A 15,076-nucleotide genomic window follows, 5' to 3' on the forward strand; every position below is an offset into this window, starting at 1 on the left:
GGTCTAGTTTCAGTGACCACTCTTTTTGATCATTATCTTAAATGTTCTTGTTTTTATTCCGGTCAATTTGAGCATGTACAGTAAACTGTCTTTCTTTTTATCGTTCAATAGCTAAATGTCACAACATGGGCCCAGAAAGTGCATCTACAACCGTTCAGTTAACTGTAGACAGAATTGAGTAAAATCGGTTCAATTGTGTACAAAATAGGTGGAGCTTGGCAATAATCTGTCTTTGCTGCCCCAACCTCAATCCTCTTCGGTAACCAGTAGCCAATTGAAACAGTTCATTTCTGCTAAATGACATATGCCACGCTTCTATTGGTTCATTGCCTCACCAATTAGGACACCCCGAACGCAGTTGAGTCTCATTTTGATGAAACTCTTGTGGTGGTTTTATGATGTTGCTGTCTGAGTAATTTAAACAGTTTAACATAAATTAGAGGCATCATTTGCTTACTTTGTTCAGCACACATTTAAGTTGAATTTTTGAGAATGGTCTGACAGTTTTCTCCATGTCTTTTTCTGTTTGTTTGTTTGTTTTAAATATCTCTTACACAACATCAGGCTTTAGTTGCTATAAAACAGTGAAAGTCAATGCCAAGATGTATGGCACACATTTCCAGTAGTGTGAAAGCAAGGTTCAGAATTGCATTTGCGAGAGTTCACAGGTCAGACTGCAAAATGACTGATTTGTTACGCACATGAGATTTTTTTTTTTTTTTTTAAACAATTTGGGGTAATTGCATGTTTTGATGTGTTATTTTATAGTTCATAAAAGCCTTAGTACTAAAATATAATTAGGCTACATGTTGTGTATATACGCAGAACAATAGATTTTAAAAATAACCTTGAAGGAAGGTTATTTGCTGTTCTAAATGTTATTACTGTCTTATGATATGGTAGTCAAAGCATGCATTTTATTTGACTGCGTCTGAATTGTATAAAAGGCACATCTAGCCAAAGAACTTCACACCGTTAAACTGCAGAGATGCATGAGGAAGCAGACCTAGATTCTGTGATCTGCTCAAGGTGCGCCTGCTGGATAGACATTTCATTTTCTTCAGTGGTGATTTTCTTCTGATTTTAGATGTATTTGGTGCTATCAAGCAGTCTACTGCAAACTACTGCCTTATTACATTATCTGATCGCATCCTATTGTAGCTAAACTGATTAAAACGTCGATTTAAAAACAGGTTGCAACTGTTTATCTGCATAATAATTGTGTGCTGCTGTACCTACAGTATTGTTGTATGCTATATTTTCAGCTCTGTTGATGCAGAGTTGCCATGGTTTTGTCTGTTCTGCGGATCACTTTTCTTTAAAAAGCAGCTTGGGGCTATGAGCTGGTTCTGTTAGAAGGCGTCTGCTGTTAAATTTCAGCATTTTTACAGTAGTACGACCAGGAGCATCACTCTCGGGCATTTTAACCAATCACATTGTGAGATAAAGTTCCATTTCTAGTTCTAAAACAGACCTAGTTTTTGCACGATAACCTCAACAAATTCTCCTTCAGTTTTAGTGACAGAACTAGGCCTGTATGCTGATTGGTTGCTTCTTTACACGGTGCTCTTCTGTGAAAAGGTTCTAGCCTGTTGTCCTGCCTACTTAAAGCAAGGTTGTCTAGTTCTACTGTAGTTCTCATTATGTAAGAGAAAAGAACGTTGGTGGTCCACTCATTTTGAATTAAAGTGCTTTGGAGCGCCCCAGTAACATTGTGGGAGTTACATAACACCGTTGTTCTGCTTCATCCTAATTCCCTGCTTTGATACAAGTGCTGGGAAAGGCTGGCATAAGACCAGATCAGTTTGTTTCCGTTTCAGTGAGTCACTGATCTTGCACAGGCTAAATCTGGGTCAGGAGCAGGCAGTGACTGTAAGTCAAAACCATGCTGGAACCATGGTAGGTGTGAATGAATACACTGCAGTCATCCCTTTGCTTCATGTGTACATAGTGCCCTCCCTTCCAGTTTTACAAAAAGGTAATTGCAAAAAGGTAAATGTATGTGGTATAATTGTGTATTTAAAATCTACAAAAGGTTTTTCAAGTAAACCTGGCTGTACTGTTGGTGTTTTGAACTGTGTCAGCACCGTGAAAGACATGTCTCTCGGGTAGGTGTGTTTATGAGCCACTTATAATCTATAATAACTATAATTTAAAAGAAGCTTCCAGTGTTCCTCCATACAAAACTCTCCCTTGGCTTTTGTCTTCTGATTTTAGCCACGCTCAAGACTGTTCTCTTCATTCACTCAAAAAGAGCCCTCTAGTTATCGCTTATTTACACGAGTGTCTGCAAGAATATTTACACGCTGTGTGCAAAAGGTAGCTTTTGTAACGAATTGCACATCAGCAATGCACAGAAAATAAGCTGTTTTATTGTAATGCTGTACTAGTACTGATGCGGGTTGTTCAGCAATTGCTGGTGTAAAAGAAGGGGCATCCTATTGCTTGTTGCTCAAAAAATGTGCCTTTTATAGCTCACTCACTATCTGTACAGAACATTAAAAGGTACATGCATCCTAGTATTGCGGTTTAGAGGCCACATAGAGAAGTATCTAAACCACGGATATATTAATAATAAGAAACTTTTTTTTTTTTTTTTTTAAATCAAAAGTAGCTACCCAAGAGCTGTGCATTAAAGGGATAATGAGAGCTGGGCTTATTCACACAGGCATGTCAGATCAGGAAACCACAATGACCTAATCCATTCATAAAATGCTTTCACTTAGTACAGCATCTGATCTACGCTGTTATTTGTTTAGTAGCTGAATGACCTTGTGTATGAACTTTCCAGGGCTTTACTCCTGTCGTATGCTTGTTTATGCATTCAAGGTGATATGATTTTATTGCCAGCAATAGTACCGTTTACAGATGGTCTTTGTCACTTTTGTGATAGGAAATTGTTAGGCTTTCTGTTTTTCTAAAGCTGATTAGTGCCTCTCCCCAGCTCGGCTCCTATGATTACAGTAGTAGAATAAAAAATAAACAGGAGCCTGACAAAGTGCTTAAGAGATGGGTTTTATAACGAGGTGTCTGTGGAATTTGCCCATGTGTTTTCAAATGGAAAAATGAAGACTGTGCACAGATTTTAAAATGGAAAGTTATAAGATGAAGAGAAAGAATGAAAGTGATGTTAACATGAAATTGTGGACTTTGATCTTGGAGCTTGTTGTCAATGCCAAGACCCAGACTTGCCTTTGCACATTGCTCCCATTCTGTGACGGGTCATAGCCTGGGCTTGGTCCACTTCCACACTGACTGATGACCAACGGTCTGATCACTGGTCCACATGCACTTTTTAAAGTTTTATTTGAAACCAATTTATTAGACATGTTTTTACTCTTTCTCTCTTCGCTCTCTCTTGCTCTCTCTTCTATTTAAAGGAGAGGTCTTGCAACCTTTGAGATTAAGATTTATAATTTAACAGAAAAAGCTACTTCTATATATAGAAGCTACCTTTTATAATAGAACAAAGGCTAATGGTTAGAAAAATCCTTTGAAATACAGAACTAGGCTGAGTAACTGAAAGAGAAAGATGGGATGGGGGGGACAGATATGCCTTTCTGTGCAAAACGATCAGTTACCAAACTTTGTTGTGTTTCAGACTCAGCCACTGTCCGCGTTGCTGTGTATGTGTGTGCAGAGGAAGTTAATCAGCAAGGGTTATTACGAGCACGTCTCCTAGTATTGATTCTTTGTTGTTGTTCATTATGTAATTAAAAAGATTACTACCAAATATTTACTTTGAAAATGTATTGGCATATAAAAATAACCATGTGCTTGTTTGTCCTGCAGCTTTTTGGAAACCCTGCTGTTAGTTCTCATTTTACTTTACGCACTATATGAGTCAACAAGCACGCAGGTGTTCAGCCAGCAAGGGCTTTCTTTCTTACAGCCACTTTGTATATGTGGGATGTTTCTGGTAATATTAATTCTGTTTTTCTGCACAACCCAATGGGGATTTCAGGGACATAATTGCACTAATTCTATAAGCATGTTTACTACAGCTACTACTATTGCTGTGCTGTGCAGCTTCCATACAGAGGGTGAAACACCTTATTATGAAGGGGGAGTATATGTTAAATTGTCATTTGTGTAGGAACTTTTTTTAAATGCATTATGTGATGGAAAGCTGTTGGCTCAAAACAGCATTACATTTGGTTTGTTGTTCTCAAGGTAGTTTTGTATACTGGTATAAGCTTCTTTTACTGCTAGGTAATTTAGTTAAATCCACCATACAGATGCAGGGAATGACTCATTAATACTGGATTAGTACCCAAGGGGGGGGCGGGTCTTCCACATCCCAGAAAGGGCTTTATTTTTTAATAGTTTAATGCCTCTTGGAGTACTGTTAAATGTGCTACACCGTGCATTGTGAAAAGGGTGCATTCGCCTTAACTGGGTCCATCCTAAATAGTAAACGGCATGTTTTTGGGGGTTTTTTTTGCCTAAAAAATATAATTTAAAAAAAGGTGTTACTGACTGAACCCCAGCGGCCAGGATGTACTGTAGCATGCCACACTCACACTCCAAGTACATCTTCACAACTGCTCCTAGGTACCTGTGAGGGGCTGTTCCAGGTATTCTTCCTGTAGCTTGATCTATAGCATTTTCCTGTTAAGTGACGGACAGTACTGTATATGGTTTGCAGAAAACGAGGGCGTGATGATTTGCTGAATGTGTTTTACAAAGTGAATTGCCGTATTGTTTTATACTGAAACCTGTTTTGACATGCATGACTTTTCAGGGGCTAACTCGGATGGTTTCAGTGGTTTGATAGCAATTGTTGTTGCAATGCCAGAACAATGGCCGCTACAGCAGGTGTTTGGAAAGTACCAATACGTATGTTGCTTATTTACTAGCGATTACAACTCTGTTTATATAAACTTTCACGCCGAGGTGTGATTCTTAACCAAGCGTATGATTTCCTTTTATTCAAAAGCTTATTAAAGTTTATAACTGCAAAAGCTGATCAAAATACATTAACGACAATTCAAAGGTAAAGATCTTCCTGGTTTTTTGATGGAAATTTGAAATTCCTGAAAATAAATTTAAAGGGGACTCCATGTTTGGCAAGCGGATTCAGCATATTTGATCCTGTTCATAGTCAATAATATTTGTTTGGTTATCAAATACTGTTTTTTACTGTTATTTTCCTCTACAGTTTTAAGTGATTATGTAGCAGCTGTTGATTGAGGAGGGAGCAATATTTTAGCCTCCACTTTTTTTTCTTATCTTGCAGTATGATGCTGTTCCCATTCAGTCCAGTGGTGTTATTTGTTCCTGCTTATCTCCATCAATGGTAAGAAATCAGTCTGATTCCAGATCGCCGCTTGCTATAGCAGGCGTGAGCAGCAGCAGCAACAGCAGCAGCCACGGGTCCACTATGGAAGGCACGGCAGCCGAAACGAGGTCCACGTCTCAAACCTCCGAACAAAGTTCAGAACAGCGGCAACAATCAATACGCCAGCATCTGCAGCCACGGAAAAAAAGGCCTGAAGATTTTAGATTTGGGAAAATTTTAGGGGAAGGTTCATTCTCGACCGTAAGTTTTGTCTTATTTTTTATTTTTTGTAGATAATGTCGAAGGTGTTTTTTATTATTATTAGTTTTTACGTATTTAAGGTTTGTTACTGTACCCTATACAAACAGGTGTTTCCTGTAAAAATGCTGTCAACAAAAAACATCAATTTTAGTTTTGCAGTCATGTTTAACCTTCTTTTAAGGGTGTTTCTTCAAAGCAACTTATCAGAAAGCATACAAATAGTCACACGTCTTCCAAAGAAGGTTACCTTGTGCAGACCTAGTAAGAAAGCTCTAGGGGTCATGTTTTGGAGCAAGTGTAAAAGCTCATTTTTATTTTCCTTGCATAAAGCCACAGGAAAGTCTTCCCTGCCACAGTGTGCACACCTGAACACCTGGCCTCCTTGCTTTCCATGGCAGAGATAATTTGGTTGATATCTCTAAGTTGCTGTCACATCAGTGATGTTGGTCTCACAATAAACAGTGCGTGCACAATACGCACACACGTGTGTGTGTGTGTGTGTGTGTGTGTGTGTGTGTGTGTATATATATATATATATATATATATATATATATATATATTATATATATATTTTTAAATATATTATATACTATTCCATGACTTCATACTGAAGTCATGATGTATGACCAAACCAAATCTCCATATTACTGTCCCTATAAAGATTGATTGCTGAAACACTAGTCTTTGATCATAGTATCAGTAATGATAGTGTAGATGATTCATTGAATACGCTATCTGGTACTATATGAGTGATCCTATCTTTAGTCAAGATCAGGTTGGACAGCACCTGGAGGATGAGCCTCACTGACAAATTGTTTAGGTCTTTGTGGTTGTACTGTTTCGTGTCTGGAGAAATTTTTTTCACAACGGTTGATTTCATCTGTACGTTTGAAGCGTACGCCGGTTACTGTTTACATGCTGCAGAAACACCAACATGAGTACAAAGCTTGCACAGCCAAAACTGCTTATTTCTGTATATTACAAAAATGTAGCAATGCAAACTAAAGCATCAACAACTGTGTTGAGGAAGCGCATGCCCAGTTTCTATACAGAAAGTGCCAGAGTTGTAATGGCTTCTCTTGATTTTTTTTTTTTCTTTAAATTTTCATATTAGTTTAATGTAGGGATTAATAATACACCATTAACCTAAAGCCATTATTGTTCCAAAGGAACTGTAAGCTATGTTTAGGATAATTTGTGTTTTATTTTTATCTAGGTTGTATTGGCAAGGGAACAATCCACAGGGAAGGAATATGCAAGTAAGTAGTAATCTTTATTTCTGAAGCGTTAGTGTTCAAGCTGCTGAAGTGAAATGGCTACTGGTGTAACTGGAAGCGGTCGGGTTCTGCGTCTTGTTTTTTAAACTTGCAAATCTTGAAACCATTTTTAGTTTAAAATGAAGATATTTGCACTAGTTCCGTTTGTGAAGTTAGGAAGGTACCGTATATGGTGGTAACTGTGTAAAACGTTGCAATGTTTTCGATTGTGTTAATTGTAATTTGAATACCAGGGCAGTCCTTGGTAGGTTATACATTACTTATTTCTTTTATTTACTCTATCAGGATCTCACTTTTTTTTTTTTTTAATTCCCTGCTTTGCCTTCTGGTATGAAATAAGATCAACATATTTTCATCATGTTTAGGCAGAAACATTTTTCGGAACTTATTTTTTTTAGTTAAAATTCTGGAAAAACGTCATATCATGAAGGAGAACAAGGCACAGTACGTGAAGAGAGAGAGAGATGTCATGTCTCATCTGGATCATCCTTTCTTTGTAAAACTTTACTTCACGTTTCAAGATGACGAAAAGCTGTGTATCCTTTCAGATAAAGAGATGTATTTCCTCTAAATTCATTTGTTTATAAAATGTGGCTAGATCAGCAGTGGGGGCCATGCCATGAACATTAACGCATTCAATTTAACTAGCATTAATAATGTGGAAGGTGATAATACCCGACTGGAGCACACTAATGTGTATGCCTTTTAAAAATATATATGAAATTATAATTTATTTGCCTATTTGAGTGCGTTTTTGTTTTGTTTTTTTCATTTGATGTTTTTTTCTGTCTTGTGTGGGTGTACTGTGTCAACATTTTGCATGTTACCTACAAATGATGCTTAGTTATACTTCAATAAAGTGTTTTCCTTAACTCTGAATATAAGACTTTGGTCTTAGTTATGCTAAAAATGGGGAGCTCCTAAAATACATTCGCAAAATAGGCTCGTTTGACGAGACCTGTACAAGGTTCTACGCTGCTGAAATTGTTTGCGCGCTAGAATATTTACACCAGAAGGGGATTATTCACAGGTAATGTTTAAGCCTGAACTTTCTTAAAGTAGCCTAAAAAGTCATTTGCTATGGATTGTTATGTTAATTAAACTTTTGTTTCATCATAAATATGTGTAAATCTTTTTTTTTTCTTTTTTAAATGTGAATCGATAGTTCATTAACATTTTCAAATAATGTTTTAATTTTTTTTTTTTTCTTTTAGGGACCTGAAACCAGAGAACATTTTACTAAATGAGGAGATGCACATTCAAATTACAGATTTTGGAACAGCAAAACAATTACCTTCAGATAGCAAACAAGGTGTGGGTGCATTTTATGTAGACAGAATACACAAAAAAAGATTGGGAACCACAGTAAATCCATTGAATGCTAATTTTTTTTTGCATTTCGTAGTCTTGAGTAAAACTACCATCTAAGTGATACTTCTGCACAAACTCTGCCTTGTAAAAGACAATTGTTTTTTTTGTTTTTTTGTTTTTTCTGCAGCAAGGGCAAATTCTTTTGTAGGAACAGCACAGTATGTTTCTCCAGAACTGCTGACAGAGAAATCTGCTTGCAAAAGGTAATGCATACTTGTCATTACTAAATTAATATTGTTCTACTTTTATTTGCTTCTTGGTGGTGGAGTTGAAGAGGGGGCTGGGAGTGAATTTAACAGTTTTGTGCATTTCTTTTTAATGTAGCTCTGACCTTTGGGCTCTCGGTTGTATAATCTACCAGCTGGTGGCTGGATTACCACCATTTAGAGCAGGGTAAGTGACCACAATTGTTAACAAAATGTGTTTTTTTATCTGCTTATGTTGTATAATAACTTAAGGGAAGTTTCTACCTAGGATAAAACTAAGCTGCAACATGTTTGAAAGGAAAAAGAAAGGCAAGGCACCAAAGAGTTAAGGGCAATCTACACATTTGTTTTTGTCAACAGTGCAGCTCTGTACCTTGCCCTAGGTGGCTGTTGTTCAGGGAAGAGAGACAGGTGAACAAAAACACCTTGCAAAATAACAGGAAGTAAAAGCTGTGATGTTTACTGCTTGTTTGTGTAACCAACGCCTGGAGAGTTAAAGAAAGCCAGTCACATGCCTGGCTTGTTACATGGTTAAAGTGTAACTGGCAGATTAACACGTTTTTAAAGTGCAAATAAAATGCACAGAAGGTGGGTTATTTATTGTACATTATACAGTAAATGCGAACAAAACCGGATCATTTGGGTCATTTTAAAAAAGTATAGGGGGAACATGTGTTGGTCCTTACCATTCTGTATGGAGCGACCGAGAAATTGCTATCGTATTGGTGGACTATGTGAATTTGCAGTTGGGATAATTAAGAAAGCATGAGCTGGAGACGTTTTATTCATCCTTTATTTCCATGAACACGGCCCTTACAGCTGGTGTTACAGACCCAGATTATCACCACTGAGCTCTACTTCATAATTACTGCTTGTGTAGCAGCATTGAGGGAGTACATTTTATATACAGCTGTGGCCCAAAAGTTTTGCATCACTCTGTAGGATTTACTAATTTTGCTTCATAAAGTCGAATTAAAGCTGCTGAATTGTTACTTTAACATATTGAATTTCATACCGCTTTGTGGTTTGAGTTCAGCTAATGTCTTTTAAATCATTCGGAAGTATTATTGTAAATAATAACCTCTATGACGTTAAGATTCTATGAACCAATATAAAAAACTCCACGTCCTATAATGCGGAGTTTTATATACCAAATAATAGATGGTTTTTTCTTTTTTTTTTTTTTTTTACTTGTCTACATTTTGGATTGTTTTTAGACTTTGTTTTATTAATTTAAACAAAACCTCAAACCTTCTTGCTCTGCTGTAATTTGTCAGAGTTGTGAGAGGAAGCGTTGAATTTGCAGTGGTGTATCCAAGGAAAGCTGCTTATGCGCGTTTTATTTATTTATTTGTTTATTCATTTATTTGTTTGTTTATTTTCAGAAATGAATACCTTATATTCCAGAAGATTATTAAACTGGAGTATGAATTTCCAGAAAAATTCTTCCCTAAAGCAAAGGATCTTGTGGAACAGCTTTTGGTAAATTATGCTTTTTATAAAATTGTATTTACAATTTTAAACGAATCATAAGCATGCGTAAGAAGAAATGTTCGTGGATTTGATGCTGTTATTAACTATAGGTAGAGTCTTATGATTTATGCTATTTTTTTACATTTACATTTCTGCAGTTGTCAAATGCATCACTAGGAAGCTTTACCTTGTACAGAACACGCCTTAACATTTATATATATATATATATATATATATAATCTCTCTCTGTAATTATACACTTTTTTTTTATATAGTCTTTGGAACCCTCAAAACGTATAGGATGTGATGAGATGGGGGGCTACGAACCTCTCAAAGCCCATTCTTTCTTCGAATCCATCACATGGAACAATCTTCACCTTGAAACCGCACCAAAACTTACGCCCTATTTACCAGCTATGTCTGAAGACGACGAGGATTGCTATGGAAATGTGAGTGCGTCTTACACTTTATGCAGCCCATAAGACAATAGTAACCCTGTTAAAAATAAATATTAATAATAAAATCCTTGTAATCTGTACTGTAGCCAAATGAGATTGAGAATATTATAATCTGGGGATAAGAAGGAACCTCCATCAGCAGCATTTGTGTTTCTGACCGTCATCCACAGCTATAAAAGAATAAACACCCTTGCTAATTAATCAGAACAGGGAAGTGTACAGTAATCTAGTCACCCCTGTTGTGGGTAATGATGACAAGTAGTATAGCTTTTATTTGGGAAAATAAGTGTAGAGAGAGAAGTTAGTAATCGCGCAATACTTTTAGTTTTTCAAATTGTCAAGAAGCGGATGTCCTACAGTGCTTCCAGAATCTCATACTGCTTTTGCATGTTTGTTTTAGTACGATGACCTTCTGAGCCAGTTTGGCAGCATGCAGGTAGCCCAATCCAGCTCTTCACAGTCACTGGCCGTCCCAGAGTCGGAGCCACCGAAAAGATCAAGCAGTAACATTGAGCAGTATATCCACGACCTGGATAACAACTCCTTCGAACTGGACCTGCAGTTTTCTGATGAAGAGAAACAGCTTTTGCTTGAGAAGCAGACAGGTGGAAATCAATGGTAAAGAGTATTTAAAGTGAACTGCAACAAGTTCCCTGGTTGTTATTAGAGATCGACAACAGGAGCAAAAATAAACATTCCAACAAACGTGCCCCTGTTAAATCTCCTTGCTAAAAATGTTCGCTTAATGCAGATACTAAGGGTGTACTATCTTGGGTTGTAGCCGCTGGCCATATTTTTATTCTATAGCTAAATGTTTTCAAGGTAATGGTTATTTTCAATTCCATTGACAGTTTCGCGAGTCTTGTTTAACATATTCCCTTTTTTAAACTTTTTTTTTTTTTTATATACAGGCACCAATTTGTAGAAAATAATTTAATACTCAAGATGGGTCCAGTGGACAAAAGGAAGGTAAGTAAAAGTTTACAGAAATGCAACGGTGTAGTATGTCCAAAAGTGATGTCTAAGCAGTATCACTCATTTTGCCATTCAAAGTAGAACAGCGCCATCTAGCAGGACTGGTTATTATTGCTGCAATCAAGTGTCTGTTTTGTATATTTTGCATAATTTGCCTGTTCCTGCCCTTATCTCTCTGCTGTACGCCTCTGATAGGTTAGACGTAAAAAATGAGTAGCAATATGAAAAGTTTTGAATAACTAATCTATTGGGAACAAAAAATAAAATGTTACATCTACTGCATTTCCAACTATTACTTTAAGTGTCCCTGCTCAGCACAAAGTAACCCCACTACAATTAAGTTGCATGTAATAGGACCTGTCAAAATGATGTAGCGGCACACCCTAGTCCAGGACTGCCGTTTCGAAAAGACTCTGTTTCACAGGTTTGAAAGAGTCAAGGTTGATGCTTTGTTTGAACCCAGGTTTGTCTCGTTTAGGGACTGTTCGCACGTCGACGCCAGCTGCTTCTCACTGAAGGACCCCACCTCTACTACGTGGATCCTGTCAACAAAGTTCTGAAAGGGGAGATTCCGTGGTCTCCAGAGCTGCGCCCAGAAGCCAAGAATTTCAAAACATTTTTTGTTCATACAGTAAGTGGCTTTATATATATAAGATTTCTTTCCAAAAACAAAATTCCCAATTTTGCATAAAATGCACATCTAGAAAACCCCACGGAGTATGATATAGACACAATTATATGCATGCATGTCACATGGTGTTACTCGAATAAGGTGGGAAAACTGCTGCCCCCGAAGGGGGGGACTGTAAATGATGTTGCTATCTTCTGTTCGGTAATTTAAGATCAAGTGATTGGGAAGGAAAGATTTATACTTAGAACCTCAAGGATGATGCATTAACCTTTTGCAGTCTATTTATTCGGCACTTGTCATGCGCGTCAGGTCCAATTTATCAGTACTTTATTTGTAGCCAAGCACCACCCCTTGTTCGCTGTATTTTTCACATACCTCTTTATAGACGTGCTTACTGATAAATCCTCTCCTGATCACTGGTTTTATCGCCAAACTCCTCAATAATGCAATTTTTCGGCTTCATTTGGCTCCTATCGGTCACTCGTCCATTGAAAGGTTTTTTCTGCTTTTTCCAGACAAAAAAACGACTTGACCTGTGCTTTACGTCTTTTTGATGTCGGACAGGATCTGACATGTGACTGGAAAGGGAAAATTTTAATGTCAGACCTGATCCGACAAGGACCACAAAGGGTTAACTGTAAAATAAACCAGGTGTTACAATTTAAAAAGCACTTGATAGTAGTTAATGTGGTGTTTTTTTGCTTGTAGCCCAACAGGACATATTACCTAATGGACCCCAGCGGGAATGCAGACAGGTGGTGCAAGAAGATCCAGGAGGTGTGGCGGAAGATTTACCACAGGCACCAGAATGCTGCCGTCTAGTGGCATGAAAAGGAAGGGTCCACCTCTACTCACTTCTGTCTTGCCAGACCTCGTTTCCAGATAGAGAGCGGTCACGGAGCGAAGAAAGGAAGCCGTCCACCACAATGGCCTGGAACACAGGCATTTTAACATCCGTTTAGGAAGGCTGTCTTCTGAATTTTTTCTTCCTCTCTCTCTCCAATAATGGAATTCAGGGTTTCTTTGCTTGTTCTGCGTGCTTTTGTTGCAGCTTCACATGCATATCGTCCTGTGCGATTTGAGGGTCTTGCTTTTGTGCACTTCTGCTCTACACTACTGCTACAGAATACAAAAAGATTCCACTTATGTGTTTTTAGCAGCTTCGGTAAATGAATCCACACGTACACACCTCCCAAACAATGTACAGCAGGAGCCCTGTAGTCACAAGGGTCTCTCTCTCTCTCTCAAATATTTCTGTGACTTTTTAAAATTTTATCTAAACTGTGTTTGTTAGGAGCCTTTTTAAAGTTCTTGCTAACGCTAACATTGTTTTTGCGGGGGGCGTGGAAGCTTACTCAAGATCTGCTGCTTGCACTTGTCCATGACACCCTTGTTTCATTCTAAATCTAGAATTGATTGCAGGTTTACAGTGGTACTTAAATATAACATTGATCTCTGTGCAAAGTGTGCGTTCTGGGCAGGCATTACTGTAAATGGAATAGATGTATATTATCAGGAAGTGGCAAGGTGAAATAGGTCTCCAATCACAGGAACAGTGAAACTTGTAGAAGTTTCCTGTATGTACAACAGTACATTTTGGACACATTTGTTTGAGTTTTTTTTTTTTTTTTTTTGTATATGTCTTTTAAAACTACACTGGGAGAATTGTAGTTCTCAAGTTGAGACCAATAATAAGGATATGCTTTTATTATTATTATTATTATTATTATTATATTCTTTACCGTGTTCTTTATCCACAAAACAACATTACAATCAATACAGACCTGTATAGATAGCACGGGCTTAACACATGTGTACTACTTCTTCAAAATCTATACGAACAGGCAAGCAGAGAAAGTAGTTGTCAAAAGTAGACTAATCGAAAAAAAATGTTTATTGGTGCAATACAGTGCTGAAGTGGGCTAATAAATAAGGCAATTCCTATTTTCACGTTTAATCAAGGATTTGCATTCTAGTGCTTTTCATTGTTCTGTGCATCACCACAAACCCTGTTTTAGCCCACGCTCTATTTTAAGCCTCCACGAAGAGTCTCCGGCTGCAATGTTCTTGCAAGCCAGTCAGTCTGCCGTGAATTTCTGTGTGACTTGTGTTTTATAGAAGCAGCCGCAGATTATGTAGTCCACGTGTTTGGATGTCTGCAGAAGCCGTGAATTCTAAGCAGTAGAAATTGCTGTATCTGTCTATTAAGATTAGCAAGTGCAGGAAGAGTTTCATTCTCTTGCTATAGTACAGTTTGTTTTATTTCTTTTTTTTTTTTTAAATCAGGTTGGCAAGTCGGTTACAGTGTGTGTTTAATACTCTACCTGGTTTTGTAGCCGACTAGAACTGTGATGTACAGACAACGTATAATTCAAATCCGAAGCAAGTAATGCAATGATATTAGGATACACACTTTTTGTATTTTTATTCTTGTATAAGGTTATTTGCCGGCTATTTTTAGCCGCTAGTCCATTCTGTGTTATTTAAGTTCTAATATATGAATTATTATATTTGGATTGAAGTCATGTTCAGGGGCCATGTTGTGTATGTATTGATGTAAAGCCTTTGAATGTGAATAATTATTGTAAACTATGATATTTTACAACTTGTTTTTTCTCTCGCTTTATTATATATATATGTTCTATTTGGTCAGTGATTTTAATCATATTTCTCATAATTTAATGAATCTGTTCATTCTCTTTCTGGTATTTGTGGTTAGGTGTAGTTATTGAATGATGATTTTTCCACGTAATGCTTAATAGTCCTGTAATAAAAGCATGTAGGGGTCTAGGCATACAATAAAAATGGCTCTGTTGATTTTATTCCCGTTTTCCTGAGATACTCCTCTTCTGTTCATTCCTCCAGACTTATTTCAGTCCTATCCTTATTGGTTTGAATTAAGGGGTAAAGTGGTGTTGGTTCCAAACCTTCACAACACTTTTTTTTGCTGGTAGATGAGTGCATGGAGTGGGTTACTGTTTGCATGGAGAGGGTTGCATGGAGATGAGTGCATGGAGTGGGTTGCATGGAGTGGGTTACTGTTTGCACAGAGATGAGTGCATGGAGTGGGTTACTGTTTGCATGGAGATGAGTGCATGGAGTGAGTTACTGTTTGCATGGAGATGAATGCATGGAATGGGTTA

At 37.4% G+C, this 15,076-nt stretch overlaps 1 protein-coding gene across 1 annotated transcript in view; it reads left to right on the plus strand.

Annotated features, from left to right (window-relative positions):
• LOC121330948 (3-phosphoinositide-dependent protein kinase 1-like) overlaps positions 1–14,738 on the plus strand; it is a 16,323-nt gene extending 1,585 nt beyond the window's left edge. The window contains exons 2-14 of the mRNA XM_041277955.1: positions 5,240–5,542; positions 6,759–6,801; positions 7,218–7,355; positions 7,705–7,849; positions 8,034–8,131; positions 8,318–8,393; positions 8,515–8,583; positions 9,782–9,878; positions 10,145–10,318; positions 10,728–10,945; positions 11,239–11,296; positions 11,781–11,933; positions 12,642–14,738. Coding sequence (XP_041133889.1) covers positions 5,240–5,542; positions 6,759–6,801; positions 7,218–7,355; positions 7,705–7,849; positions 8,034–8,131; positions 8,318–8,393; positions 8,515–8,583; positions 9,782–9,878; positions 10,145–10,318; positions 10,728–10,945; positions 11,239–11,296; positions 11,781–11,933; positions 12,642–12,755 — 1,686 coding nt within the window. The 3' untranslated portion in view covers positions 12,756–14,738. The remainder of the gene's footprint in view (positions 1–5,239; positions 5,543–6,758; positions 6,802–7,217; positions 7,356–7,704; positions 7,850–8,033; positions 8,132–8,317; positions 8,394–8,514; positions 8,584–9,781; positions 9,879–10,144; positions 10,319–10,727; positions 10,946–11,238; positions 11,297–11,780; positions 11,934–12,641) is intronic.
• The last annotated feature ends 338 nt before the right edge of the window (positions 14,739–15,076 follow it).

This window comes from Polyodon spathula, chromosome 18 (assembly GCF_017654505.1).
Source record: "Polyodon spathula isolate WHYD16114869_AA chromosome 18, ASM1765450v1, whole genome shotgun sequence".
NCBI lineage: Eukaryota > Metazoa > Chordata > Actinopteri > Acipenseriformes > Polyodontidae > Polyodon > Polyodon spathula.